Source organism: Lissotriton helveticus, chromosome 8 (assembly GCF_964261635.1).
Source record: "Lissotriton helveticus chromosome 8, aLisHel1.1, whole genome shotgun sequence".
Lineage (NCBI taxonomy): Eukaryota > Metazoa > Chordata > Amphibia > Caudata > Salamandridae > Lissotriton > Lissotriton helveticus.
The window spans coordinates 1,461,200,426-1,461,215,563 of NC_136069.1; the positions used below are offsets into that span (position 1 = coordinate 1,461,200,426).

The following is a 15,138-nucleotide window of genomic DNA, read 5'->3' on the forward strand; positions in this document are numbered from 1 at the left end:
CGCTCTACTTCTCTGGACTTCCTGAGTGTAGTCCGGGAATATCGTGACCTTGCTGTTTTCCACCTGAAAGGGGCCCTGTGAGCGTGCTCTCTGTATCAGGAGGTCCCGATCCTTATAGTGCAGCAACTTTATCACCATTGGCCTGGGAGGTCGACCCAGCTGAGGCGGTCGAGCCGGGACCCTGTGCGCTCGCTCAAGTGAAAAGAAGGGGGAGAGGCCCTCCGGCGCCACCACCGTAGTAAACCAGTTCTCCATGTAAGCCACAGCATCATCCCCCTCAATTTTCTCCGGAAGGCCTACAACCCTTACATTATTCCTCCGATTGCGACTTTCTGCATCCTCCGCCCGTTTTTCTAGGGTCTCCAAGAGGCTCATTATATCCACCAGTTTGTGTTCCGCAGTGACCACCGCCGGTTTCCATTCCTGCAGTAGTTGCTCGTTGTCTTTCACTTTGTCAGCGAGCTTCGCATGATCTGCTTTGAGGAGTCCCAGCCCCGTGGCGACCTGCGCAATGTCCTGATGCAGGGATTCTTTCGTGGCAGCGATCGCGTCCAGTATACTATCTAGCCGTTTATGCAACCGCAGTTCCGGAGTAAGTGCGTCCAAGGGAGCAGGTGCCCCGCCATCTTGGAGTTGGGTAAGCACTTCGGGCATTCCACCAGTAGCGGCCATCTTGGCTCCCACAACTCTACTCCGGAATCGCTACAATACCGATTTTTCGGCCCCTATCGTACGGCTAGCCGGTCACCAGAGTCGTCCAGTCCTTGAGGCCAAAGTTCCGTAGGGGCCCACAAATTCAAGGCACTACCAGCACACTCGGCAGGGTGTTATCCACGGTTCTAGGCCTCAGCAGAAGAATGCCAGCAGCCAGTGGGAGGTGCAAGGCAGACGCGGGCTGGTAGCACAGGGGCCCAAATTCACCCAGGCGGCGATTTTCCCCAAGCCGGGTCTCCCTCCTCCAATATGCACCGCAGGGTGTAAGCGTGTCCGGTTCCAACCCGCAGCAGGCAGCCCAGCAGCGCCTGAAGGACACTCCTCTGGCCCCAGTCCTCCCAAGCCAGTGCCCGCGTCTCTCAATGGGCCAATGCCGCCCCTCCGCCTCCTCAATAGCCAGCGATGTCTCGGGGGGAGCGGGAGAGGGAGATCAGCCCCCCGCAATGCAGCACTGCGCCCACCGTCGGGCCGCAGGCCCGCCTCCTCCACTCACCCGGCAAGGGGGATCGTCGTAGGGCCCCAGGGACGGGTCCCCGCTGCGGCCGCCACCACCTCCGTTTATCCCTCCGGGCTCCAGGGGCGCCGCTCCCTGCCCGGTCAGCAGCGCAGGAAGGCGGGGGGATGGGCGCTAAGCCCGCCCGGCCCCCGGACGGCAGCGGCCGCCAGCCCGCCGCAGTCAGCACCGGAGCAGTCCTCGCTCCGTCCCTCGCCCTGCACTCCGCTCCTCAGCTCTCGTCCGTCCGGAGCCTTCTGCCAGCCGAGCCGAGCCCCGTCAGGCTCCCGGCGCCGCCATCTTTCTTTGTCTGACCACTGCTCCGCCGGGACCCGGGATACGTCGGAAAAGCCGCGTCCTGTCCACCACAGCGCCGCAATCAAGCCCCCCTGGTCCCGCTTCGCCAGGAGCCGCCAAAATGCCACTCAGGGGGTAAGATCCGTGGTTATTTCAGGATGAGTAGTGGGACCTGGTGCGGAGCTGATCGCTCATGCCGCCATCTCGGTCAGCGTCCAAGCCACGCCCCCCGTGTCTGCTGCATCTAGTGCGCATTTTGATGCATTGGTAATTAGTTTGCCTTCTTTGTCCTTATACTCTGGTGGAAGGTGTTGAATGAGCTTTTCCAGCTTGTCATAATGCGCCCTGTCTTATCTTCCTAGCAGGGCTTGTGTGTTTGCAAATTTCCACAAATTAGCCTGAGACGCCATACATTTTCCTGATGCGTCTAATAACTTAGATTCCGTCTAATAACTTAGAGTCAGGAGGTGGTGCGTCACCTGACCCCTGGGAGTTTGTCCTTTTACGTGCATTGGCTACCACTAATGAATCTAAGGGAAGTTGGCCTTTAATGTAGATAGGGAAACTCGGGGCTGCTTTATATTTTTTATCAATTCTGGGGTTAAGAACCCTAGCTCTGATTGGGTCTTTAAACACCTCAGGTGCATGTCTGATCAGGCCTTGTAGGATAGGTAAGACATGAATGGATTTTTGGGGTTGTGCAAAAGTTTTCAACAAAAAGTCTTCCTCTACAGGATCGGAATGAAGTTTGACTTTGTGATATGTAGCTGCCCTATTAATCCGTTGCGCAAACCCCACATTATCATCTGGTGGGGATGGCTTCGAGGGGTAGAAATCTAGATCATTAGTGATATCAGGATCAGTTTTATAATCATGCCATGAGTCTGACTCCTGTGGTGAATTGACAGGGCTTAATGGCATTACATCCTCATCTATATCTGCATGCCCCTGTGAATCATCACTATCCTGTAAATCTGGAGAGTGTGGTGGTGAAATTAGCAAGTTAGGGTTAGCAGGTGGTGGAGGTGGAGGAGAATTGTTAGTAGAAATATGAATCTTTTTAGGAGGAACTGGAACTTGGTGTAAATGTTCTGGTTTCCTCTTTGCAGGCAGCTTGGTGCCTATATGACCAGTCTTTGGATGGATAAATATAGTAGTCTGCTTTGGATCTGGGAAGAAAAGGTCTTCAGTCTTCAGACTCCACAGACTTGCTTGGCATCGAAGAGATATCCTTAGGAACGGATTTTGGATGTTTTAGGACATTGTCCGGTACAACCGTTTTACTCGGTTCCGAAGTTTTCGGTGCCTTGTGCTTTGATGGCACAAATGTCTTTTCTATGTGCTTCGGAGCCGTATGTATTTCAGTTTGTTTCGGTCCCGAAGATTTATCCGTTTTTCTTGGTGTCGGTGGTTTATCCGGCTGTTTCGGTGTCGATGCCTTATCAAGTTGCTTCGGTGCCGACTTTTTATCTGTGTCTTTCGGTGCTGAGGGGTCTTTTGGCACCGAGTGTTTAGTCGGGGTCGACGTAAGAGGGCGTGGCCCCTCTGATGGCTGCACCTTCGGTGCCGAGGGTGGTTTTTCGGCACCGGGTGGTTGGCTCGAGCCGGATGGCTTTTGTCTGTCCTTCGGTGCCGGGCCAGAGCGTTCAAAGTCTTGGTACGGTGTAAGCCTGAAGGCGAAGGTGTTACCGGTGCCATTGTTTTGGGCTGGGTCGGGCCGGGACTGGGATTTCAGTACTCACGTCCCTTTGACCAGGAGTGATGTCCTCATCGGCCTCGGAGACGTCTGCTGCAGAGTCCAGGATCTCTTCTGGCTCCGGAAGGTTATCGGGACCTGGATTGAATATGCCCGGAATAGAGCCTGTGCCTCGCTGCATGTCTCGGCGTCAAGCTCGACGATCCTGGATAGTTTTCTTCGAATAGAATGAAAGGCATGCTTCACAATTGTCCTCTCGATGTTCTGGAGAGAGGCACAAATTGCAGACAGGATGTAGCTCCGAGTATGGAAATTTAGCACCACACTGGACAATTTATAAATGGAGTCAGTTCCACTGACGTGCGTCTATATAGGAGCGGGTAGGCCCAAGTCGAAGTTCGCAGGCGTCGAAGAGTGATGGAAGCTTTCGAGTTGCGGGTCGAAGGCATGCGATCAAAACGATACAGTCGGTGAATGTATTTGCTCATCGAGGCGGAAATAAACAATCTAACGGAGCCGAAGCCCAAGCGCATTCTACACCGAAGGAGGAGTCACCGGTCTCGTGACTACAAGACTTCTTCGAAGACAAAAACAACATGCAATCATCCGAGCCCAACACCAGATGGCTATCTATGTAGAGTGTACAATCTGCAGTTCATATGCCTCGAACATACAGCTTCACTTTTGTGTTCCTGGTTTGCCTTCGGACTCAAAAGGGCAGAATCCTGGCAAGGCTTAGAGTCCTGCACCAACCTCTAAACACACAAGGTAGCCCTTGTGGGGGGGATGGGGGAGATCTGTCACAAACATGTGATTGCGACAATCCCTACAAAGTAGTTTTAAGAAGGTACCTAGTTCACTTGGACATATACGCACTTCTGGAATGGGACAAAGTTGTGAAGGGCCACAACACTACACCTGCCAGCACGCAGGAGCGATGCAGATATTACCTCTGGATCCAGTCTAGTTTTGAGGATGCTCTAAAGGTGAAGAAGCACAAGTTACTTACCTTCAGTAACAATGTATCTGGTAGAGACGATTCTAGCCGCAGATTCCTTAACTTAGAATTAACCCCAGGCGTGAGACTGGATTCGGAATTTTTTATGCACAGCATCTCTGCACGCCGGGTACGCCACCACGTGACTCAGACCTGATGTTGTCCGCGGACATGATGCCAGCGAGGTCACATAAGTCCCACCCCGGCGCGCTGACATCAGTTTTCTTTAGAGATCTTTTCCGCGCCACAACAGAGCCATCACAAACAAAACAGAGTACGGGAACAGTGTGCGAATAAATCTGTGAAACAGAAAGGGAAGAAGCAAATGGTGAGGAACGGCACGATTAGGAAAATGAATATGCTACTTACCAGTATGCATCTGTTCTTGGCATGTAGGGCTGCTGACATTCATATCTATAGCATAGATCGCCGCCTAGTGTTGGGTCCGGATGATTGCACATTGTTGTCCTGGAAGAGTCTTCGAAGTATCACAAGATAGGTGGCTCCTCCCCTGGACTACAGTGCGCATGGGCATCGACTCCATCCCCAGATTGTTTTTAGCCATTGTGGCGAAGATGGAGTGTAACAGTGTGAGCGATGACCATGCTAAGAGTAAGTGTAAATTCTGCAGCCGCTACAGGCGCCGGGGAGGAGGGCAGGCGATATGAATGTCAGCAGCCCTACATGCCAAAAACAGATGCATACTGGTAAGTAGCATATTCAGTTCGAGGCATGTGGGCTGCTGAATTCATATCTATAGCATAGAATACATAGCAGTCCCTCCATTATCGGCGGCCGCCTGTGCCAGCTGCAGACGTTTGAAAAAGTGTTTTTAGAACAGCCTGCCCTACAGCTGCTTGCTGCTTGGAGTGCACATCTACACAGTAGTGTTTAGTAAATGTGTGTGGGGTAGACCATGTGGCTGCTCTACAAATGTCTTCCAAAGGGATATTACCAAGGAAGGCCATAGAGGCCCCCAACTTGCGGGTGGAGTGGGCTCTCGGGGGGGATCGTTAAAGTGCGCTTAGCCTTTTGATAGCAAATTTGAATACACTTAACAATCCACCTGGCTATACCTGCTTTGGAAATGGGGTTGCCTTTGTGTTGGGCAGAAAAGGCAACAAAGAGTTGTTTCGTCTTCCTAAAAATCTTTGGTCCTATCAATGTAGTACATCGAAAGCTCATTTAACGTCAAGAGTGTGGAGCATTCTTTCAGCCACTGTCTCTGGATTTTGAAAGAACACAGGCAGTTCAATAGTCTGATTGACATGGAACTGTGAAACCACCTTAGGAAGAAATTTAGGGTTAGTGCGTAGCACCACCCTGTTGGAGTGAACCTGTATGAATGGCTCTTGTACGGTGAGCGCCTGGAGCTCACTAACACGTCGCAGTGACGTAATGGCTATCAGGAAAGCCACTTTCCATGTCAAGTACTGAATCTCGCATGAATGTAGAGGCTCAAAGGGTGGACCCATCAGTCTGGTGAGGACCACATTAAGGTTCCATACAGGAGCTGGCTGGGTCCTGGGAGGAATGACTCGTTTCAGTCCTTCTAGAAAGGCTTTAATGGCAGGCACTCTGAAAACTGAGAGATGCTGCCTGTTTTGGAGATAAGCCGCTATGGCGGATAAGTGTATCCGAATGGAAGCACATGCTAGATTGCATTTGTAAAGATGTAACAAATAACAAATTATGTTGTGAGTAGACGCATCAAGGGGGTTGATGTTGTGTTCTGCACAGTAAATGACAAACCGCTTCCATTTGGCTGCATAGCATGCTCTGGTGGTGGGCTTTCTTGCCTCCCGTATGATATCCATGCAGTCGGAAGGTAAGTTAAGGTAGCCAAATTCTAAGACCTCAGGAGCCAGATGGCCAGGTTGAGGTGTTGCGGATCTGGGTGCTGAATGTCGCCATGGCTCTGCGTCAAAAGTCTGGGTGTGAGGTGCAGCCTTTGATGCGGTACCACGGAGAGTTCTAGAAACATGGTGTACCATGGTTGGCGTGCCCACGTTGGAGCAACCAGGATGTGTGTCATCGAGTGTTGCTTTAGCTTTCGTGCCACCAGTGGTATGAGAGGTGCTGGGGGAAAAGCGTACGCAAATCTGCCTGACCAGTTCATCCATATCGCATTGCCCTGCGACTGTGGGTGAGGGAACCTGCCGGCAAAGCTTTGGCATTTTGCGTTTTCCCTTGTGGCGAACAGGTCTATCTCTAAATGACCCCACTGCTGATTGTCCTTGCCCGGGAGGTGCTCCGCCATGAGGAAGATGTTCCTCTGAATGGCCCACTTCCACATGCTCTGAGCCAGATGAGACAACTGTGGAGAGTGTGTACCTCCCTGCTTTTGAATATAGTACATGGCTGTCATGTTGTCCGTCCGGATCAACACGACTTTGTTGCACAGATGTACTTTGAATGCCTTCATTGCCATGAAGATTGCCATCAGTTCTAGGTAGTTGATGTGCATCTTCTGTTGCTGCGTTGACCATAGTCCCTGCACTGTGTAGTGGAGTACATGAGCTCCCCATCCTTGGAGAGATGCGTCCGTCGTCAGGATAATCTGTGGCACAGGCTCCTGGAACGGTCGGCCCTTGCAAAGGTTGCGTGGATTCCACCAATGTAGAGAGTTGTATGCCCGACCGGTCACCAACACTAGGTCTTTCAACTGTCCATGAGCCTGAGTCCACAGGTGCGCTAAGCACTCTTGAAGCGGACGCATATGTAGTCTCGCGTGCGGGACTATGAAAATGCAGGAGGCCATCATGCCTATCAACTGCATGAACACTTGTGCAGGAAGCGAGTGTTGTGGCCTGAACTTCTGGATCAGCGACTGAATGCTGTCGATCCTCACAGAATTTGGCTGAGCCGTGGCTGCTAGAGTATTTATAGTCGCGCCCAGGTACTGCCGCACATGGGCTGGCTGAAGGTGCGACTTTGGATAATTTAGTGAGAATCCCAGATTGTGAAGAAGGTGAATGGTGTGGGACATGTTGGCGGCGCACTGCTGGGCTGACTTTGCTTGGACAAGCCAGTCGTCCAGATATGGGTAGACATGAACGTTTTGTCTCCTGAGGTGCGCAGCCACTGTCGCTAGGCATTTCGTGAACACCCTGGGCGCCGTGGTCACTCCAAAAGGGAGGACCTTGAATTGATAATGCTGATTCTGAATGGTGAATCTGAGGTATTTTCTGTGTGATGGATGTATTGGAATGTGAAAATATGCATCCTTGAGATCTAATGTTGCGAGGAAATCTCCCTGATTGAGCAACGGAAGAACCTGCGTGAGCATGTGAAAGTGTTCTGAGAGAATGTACTGGTTGAGGGGCCTGAGATCCAGTATGGGTCTGAGGGATCCGTCCTTTTTCAGGATTAGGAAGTACAGGGAGTACACTCCTGATCCTATGTCCTCCACCGGCACAAGCTCTATTGCCCCTTTTTGCAGCATGACGAGCACCTCTTGCTGCAATAAGTGCAAATGCTCTGTTGACATAGGACGGTGCCTTGGTGGGATGTTGGGTGGAGTGGACGTTAACTCCAGACAATAACCGTACTGGATAAGTTTTCTGACCCACCTGTCTGTGGTGATGGATTTCCAGACTGGCAGGAACTGCTGGAGTCTCCCCCCCGACAGGTGTTGTATGGTCGGGGGGCAGTGACAAGGCGTCACTGTTTGTTGGCGGCGGAGGTTCGGGAGTTGTTGTTTCCACGACCTCTGCCCTTGGTGCTGTTGCCACGATAGCCGCCTCTATTCTGCTTGTTGTAAGAGGTCTGCGCCCCACTTTTAGTGTACTGTGTTTGCTGGGACATCTGGCCTCTGGAAACACCTCTATTGCCTGAGCGACGAAAAGTACTGCCCCATAACTGTTGGGACTGGAGAGCCCCCATGGACTTTGCAGTCTCAGTGTCTTTCTTTATTTTTTCCAGGGTGGTATCCACCTCGGGTCCAAATAAGTGATCAGGGTTTACAGGCTGATTGAGTATGGTGGTTTGTATTTCCGGTTTGAACCCGGAGATTCTGAGCCAGGCCGGACGCCGCAGCATCACACTTGTATTAATTGCCCTGGCCGCGGTGTCTGCTGCGTCGAGTGCACATTTAATAGAAGCATTCGAGATGAGTTTCCCTTCCTGAATGAGCATCTCCGCTGCCTCTTTATACTCATCGGGCAAGTGCTGTAACAGGGTCTCAAGTGTATCATAGTGTGCCCTGTCATATCTGGCCAGAAGTGCCTGAGTGTTTGAAATACGCCAGATATTGGCCGCTTGAGCCGCCACCCTCTTTCCTAGCACTTTCGATTCCTTGTCAGGGGGAGGAGCATCACCAGTGGTTTGAGAATTTGCCCTCTTCCGGGCATTAGAAACGACCAAAGAGTCCAACGGCAACTGGCCCTTGATGTAGGTAGGGTCGCCAGGTGCCGGCTTATACTTTTTCTCAATCCTGGGGTTTATAACCCTGGCACATGTGGGTTCCTAAAAATGTCTGCAGCATGTTTCAAAACCCCCTTTAGCATTGGCAGAGTCTTGACAGTCTTTTCAGAGGTGGAAAAGGTATCAAACAGGAAGTCTACCTCAACAGGGTCAGCATGCAGCTGGACATCATGATTTTTAGCCGCCCTCTCAATGAGCATTGAATGCTGCAGAATCCTCAGTAGGGGGCGGGGGGTTTTAACATTATACACTTGAGTGTCCTGGGCAGTGTGCGGATCATCAGGGTCCCCTGCATCTGCCCATGAGTCCTGGTGATCCTCAGGATCAGTGTTGGCAGGGAAGTTGTACTCCTCATCTTCCCCCCTCCCCAGCCTCCACATCTGAATAAGTGGGTGAGGATGGAGCAATGGTCCGAGGCCGTGGATCAATCGGCTCCACCAGAACCGGGGAATCCGTAGAAGGCTTTTTGCGTTTCAAGGGAATTATGTAGGACTCCATAGGCTGTGCCGGCGTGATCTTTCTCTTGTAGAGTGAAAGTTTACCGGTGTCGGCGTCGATAAAGTGTTCCGACTGCTCCACCATTAGGGGTTGTCGATGCTTCAAGCTCACCACTGGCTGTGGAGGCTTCGACCCCGTGGACACCTTCATGGGCGCGTTGTTGGCCATCTTGGGTGCGAACGCCTTCGGCGCCACTTTCGGCGGCAGCGTGAACTGGATCGGCGTCGAAGATTTTGGCGTTTTGGCAGCGGGCTTCGGGGTGGAAGTATCCTTCGGATCGACCGCGGAAGCCTTGTTCCTGATGCGTTGCAATGAGTCCGACACCTGCTTTGTGAAGGAGGCAGACGGTTTCGTCGACCCGACAGGCGTTCTCGGTCTACGCGCATGTGCAGACTCGAGCGCCGAACTCTTGGCCTTCTCCGTTCGAGGTGCAGGAACTGCCGCTTTTGGATCGCCGTGTCCTCCGTCCGGGACTACGGCCTTCGGCGTCGACGGTTTCAAGTCGGCGGCCTTGACAATTTGGTCCTGGTGCCCCAGTCTTCGGCTCGACGCCCTTGAGCGGTTTGGGCTCGACACCCTTGAGCGACTTCGGTTCGACGCCCTTGAGACTTAACCGGATCGACAACCTTCTTCGGCATTGGCTGCCCCGACATGGCGGAAGACGAGGAGGCGACCGGAGCGACAGACGTCTTCTGTTTCGACGGCGTCTCTATCACTTTCGTCGAGACCGAAGCTTTCACTTTCGGTTTCGATTTCACCAATGGCGGCTCCGCAGAAGTGTCCATAGTCGGGCCCGTAGGCGAGACCGTGGATCCAGGTGTAAGGTCTTGGGTAAGGCCATGTGGCGATCCCTCGACCTGAGCCTTAGTGATTGTTCAATCGGGGCATAGCTCTTCACCTGAGCTATCTTCCGTGGCCCCATAGGCCTCATTGTCGTCTCCTACCTCGTCGACGACTTCTTCTGCATCTAGCACTTCGACGTCTGCGTCGTAGGTTAGTCTATCTCCTCTGCCGGAGTAGAAAGTGGCTCTCGAACTTCTTGCCCGTCCGCTTCTTCCCCCTCGAAAATGTCCACCGGTGCCGGGGCCGCCTGCCGGGCCTCCTGGCGTGCCACGCGCCGAAGTCGAATCGTCTTCTTCGAGCGAAAACGGGAACAAGCCATACAGTTGGCTTCATCGTGATCCGGCGACAGGCACTTGTTGCACACCGGGTGGACGTCGATGTGGGGATACTTCGATCCGCACACGGGACATTTCTTGAACGGGCTCCGTTCCATGATGTGTCGTCGAAAGTCTGGTTGCGCCGACTGAGCCTCGAGCACCGAAGAGCCACGTGACTCCTTTGGATGTCCGACTCGGGAACTGAGCCGGAACAGAGCTGGGAACCGAACGCAAGACAATACCGACGCTAAAGGAAAGGCTTTCGGGCCTAAAGGATAGTTTCTATCGATTCCGATCTTGACTGATCAAATATGCATCCGAACCCAATGGCGGAAAAAAACAATCCGGGGATGGAGTCGATGCCCATGCGCACTGTAGTCCAGGGGAGGAGCCACCTATCTTGTGATACTTCGAAGACTCTTCCAGGACAACAATGTGCAATCATCCAGACCCAACACTAGGCGGCGATCTATGCGATAGATATGAATTCAGCAGCCCACATGCCTCGAACGTGCAAGGCACTGTGTTACTGAAAATCATGGAAGGGAAAGAGCAGAGCGCTGCTCCGAGAACTAACTTTGCAAAGCAAAGGAGATATCCTCCCTGGAGGCAGAAAAAACATGTGAAAAATGTCATAGCGGACGATAAAGCCTGCACCTACAATCTAGAACAGGGAAGGGCAACAAGTCCGGAACAGATGAGTAACGACAAATTACCCCAAGACAACACCATCAAGGGGTGTCGTACCCCCTGTAAAGAGCTACGGGCTGAAGCACAGCCAAAAAAAACCAACCCAGAGGACTGCAGAGGAGTCAGAAACCCCAAGCAATGAAAAAGGGAGAAGATTTTGAGTAGGCCCCACACTGGAAAAACCATGGTGTAGAGATGCCTAAGTACACATGAACCTACCGTCCAATAACCAGAAAGGAAGGAGTGGAACAAATAAAGAACAAAGCATCTTGCCAGGGAGGAAGGGAAAGAGGGCATTCGCAGAAGAAAAAGCGACCCGGTGGGAGGCGACGAAGCTGAAGGTCCTCGCAGAACGGGGAGGAAGGGCGGGCCGTGAAGGAATCTGCGGTCAGAATCGTCTCTACCAGATACATCGTTACCAAAGGTAAGTATCTTGTACATCTGATAGAGATTAATAGACGCAGATGCCTTATAGTAGAATAGATAATCTAGCCATACACAGAGGGGAGGAGGGTCTGCAAGAGAACCTCACCAGCTTGGAAGAACACAGGGCCCCAATAGGGGATGTGTCAAGGGGACAGGAAGGACGGCCCAGCCCCCACCAAGCAGAAGTAAGCAAGAACAAGGAGAAGGGAAGGCCAGGATACCACAAGCCTACCCGAGTGACAAAGGGCATCCGCCAGAAAACCCGGAGGCACCAATAGAGTACCAAAGGACTAAAAGAACCACCAGCAAAATCCAGGGAGAAGAGGTGGTAATGGAGGTAGAGCCAGCCTCAGGAGAACACACACAGAGCGAAGGGGACAGCTGAACGGGCATCAACCTCGAGGCAGAGGACAAGGCAGCCGAGAAGCGAAACGTGAGAAGGAAGACACAGTCGCGCAAAGCTCCAGCAGAGCAAGGGACAGGAGCACACGGGTACAAGCCGAGGCCCACGGAGGTTGACCATGACGACCTGGCGTGCGCAGCAGGCAGCTAGTAAATACTATGAATTAGTGTGCCCAGAACAGCGACTCCCGGTAAGCGAGAAATATGCAGTACAGACCTAAAGCAGTCAACCAGAACACAGGAGAACACCAGGAATATCATAGCCCTTCTGAAACACAAGGCAAAGGACCAGGCCGAAACGTCGGATAATAAGACAACAACACGACACCATAGACGGCATGACAAAAGTGGGTCTGGCGATCCAGAGGCTGAAGAGGAAGGCAAAACGACCAGAAGCAGATATCCCACAGGAACAAGGGCAAAATGTATGACAGGCAAGCCCTGTAGAAGAAGGATAGAAACACTATCAAACTGAGCAGGAAAGAACCTGGAGCAGCGCAAACTGCGCTAAGGCGGAAGAAAAAGGACTGCGCCAAGCAGTATACAGTAATGCCAGCAAACGCAAGGAACCTGAGAAGGAATCCCACTCCTGCCCTGCTTAGGACAAGGCTATACTACAGGAGGCAGCCGGGGAAAAGGCAACGATGCGTCGTCCAGTCTCCGGTGAAGAGGAGACAAGGAGGTCTGGAGAGGAAGGAACATCCGGAGAAGAGTCGACGATCCGACGGCGCAACGGCGCCGAGGAGTCAGGCATGGGCACTGGTGTGTCCTCGATCGGCACCAAAGCTTCCACCAGGGGAGCTGAGCCGATCCCCACCACCACATGCCTCATAGGAGAAGGGGGCAAGGTCGAAGCCGTAGCGGCCAATCAACGGCGCTATAAAGGCATCCGACGAGGCAGCCGCCTGCACAGAGAACCGAGAGGGACTCGGGGAGGCGCTCCGGGTACCGGCCTACACCCGCAGCGCCGCTAGGGCTGGGGAGGTAAGGCGTCGGTGCGGCCTCCGGTAAGACAACCACCTGCCCAGAGGACCCAGGGGGACTCTGGGACGAGCCTTGAGTCCCGGCAACGACCTGCGACACCACAGGGAACCACGCAGGGTTTTGCGGCGAGGCAGGGGTGCCGCGGGTCGAAGAGGGAAACCCCGTAGGGCGCACCTAGACGACACTATCCTCTGAAAACCCCATGGGAGAATCCGCCAGCAAGTCCGTGGAAGGCCTCGCGCATGGCGAGGGATCCGCGGAAATCTCATTAAGAGGGGGCCCAAAGAAGCCTGCAGAGCCATAGCGTGTGCCTTCATTTAGTTCCGTGTCCGCCCCAAGGCCAGGAAACGGTGAATAGGGTGGTGACGGTCAGGGCCTCGGTGGCAAGCTGCAGGACTTACCATCGGGCGAGCGACGCCCATGGGGCCTTGGTGAAGGACGATGCCGCAGACGGAATTGGCAGCTTCTGGACACTTCTGAGGTAGGGGACGGACGCTGTGACGAGGCCGATCTGGACAAGCGTGCCGAAAGCACTAGGCTCTATCAGATTCTGCAATTATAAATATCCAGCAAAAATCACATTGTAGAGCAAGATGGAAAACAAAGCATTACCACATTCTTCTTTAAGTTTTTCTACAACTACAAGCAAATTTGGCAAAAGTCCAAATGCAAATTTGTTCTTACAAGCACAATTCACATTTTGAAGCTTGATGTTACCCGACAATGAAGCATCTCAGCAGAATTAGCTAGGGCTGGGCCACCAATTGCTTTCTTCAATACGCTAGGGATCAGAAATGAGCAGCTTCTTTAGAACAAATATCTAAAGTGGTTTTCCTTTTTCTCGCCTGGTTATCCAGTATAACGCTAACAGTCTGGCCAACAGAAGGAAAGTTTAATTTTTTGGGCTTTGTATGTGTATTAATGCAATACGATTATGCATTCAAGATAATACCTCATCACTCATTGCAGAATAGTTTTTTTGGATAGCTTTACCTTTATAGTTCTCTGGTTTACTTTAACTGTGCCTTTGCTTAGTTTTTGCAACGCGCGTAAAGCATCAAGTCTCTGAGCCATCACAATATAGGCACATCCTCTGGGAGGGATCATCTGTTCAAAACAGAAAAACATAATAAACCACCTGGACATAATGATATATACTTAACAAAAATAAACATAGTTAACAGAATCTTACACTGAAATGGTAGTAACCCAATAGGCCAATATTTACCAAAAACTAAGTCGTAAAATTAGTGTAAAATGTCAATAAGATACCAAACATTTAATGCCACAAGACTGTAAAACATTAGGTATACCACTTTCAAATAATGATTGCTGCAACAAAACCAAGATGTTGATAGGAATACAGACACTTTAAACTCTGCTGATCTCTAACCACCAAGTAAGCCCAGGGGGAAAAAGACCACATTCTTAGGCAATTTGGGAACACAAACAACCTTTACCTCTTGAACTGTGTGCCAACAATAAACAGGTAAATGCACAAACAGAAGTAATTGCAGGGATGAAAAGTTACATCAGCATTTGGTAGACCTAGGTCTAATTTCTTCCCAAGAATTGGGGAAGAAGGCAGACCACTCGGTCAAGACTAGAGTGACCAAGACTACCACTGGGGGTGACCAAAAGAAAGGGGTTACAAAACCTCCCCAGGGGAAAGGTGGTGAGAATCCCCAAGATAAAGAGTCTGAGTCTTCTAAAGGGCCCCAAAAACCTGCACAGGGAGGTGGGTCCCAAAACACTCCCAATACTCCACAGCCCTATAGGGAGAAGAACTTTGATCCTGCAAAGGCCGGTGGAACCACTTTAAGAAGTTGGGACACTTAACTGGAGACAAGGTTTGCTTTAGTAAGAAGGCCCCATGTCCTATAGCTACAGTTACTCCTGGTGTAGTAAGATGGGATCAAAAGTGTGCCCAGAGCAAGTCAGTTTGCACACTGAAGCAGTTCTAGTTTCAGAGGGGGAAGTTGAGTTTGTCACTGTAGCTGTTTGGCCACCCAACTTAAAGAAATACTTGCAATACCCTTGGATTAATAAAACTAGAATAGAGGCTTTGAGGGAAACAGGTGCCAGTGATACACACTGGTTTCCCGTGAGCAATATTTGATTGGGCATACTTACCCAGTCACCAATGCGGACAGTGTTACCACTAACCATGCAATGGCTATGGTGACATTAGACTTGGAGGAGAGGGGGGGGGGGTAGGTTTTACTGAGCTGAAACAGGTAGTGGTCTCTCCAAAGCTACCAGCTGCATGTCTGCTTGGCAATGACCAGGAAACCTCACCCTAGCTGAGGTTGAACTAAAAACCCATGAAGCAATGCTGGATATCCCTGAATTGGTG

At 51.7% G+C, this 15,138-nt stretch overlaps 1 protein-coding gene across 1 annotated transcript in view; it reads right to left on the minus strand.

Moving 5' to 3' along the window:
* SCAF4 (SR-related CTD associated factor 4) overlaps positions 1–15,138 on the minus strand; it is a 1,013,644-nt gene that overhangs the window by 409,269 nt on the left and 589,237 nt on the right. Inside the window, exon 17 of the mRNA XM_078658400.1 lies at positions 13,776–13,889. Coding sequence (XP_078514526.1) covers positions 13,776–13,889 — 114 coding nt within the window. The remainder of the gene's footprint in view (positions 1–13,775; positions 13,890–15,138) is intronic.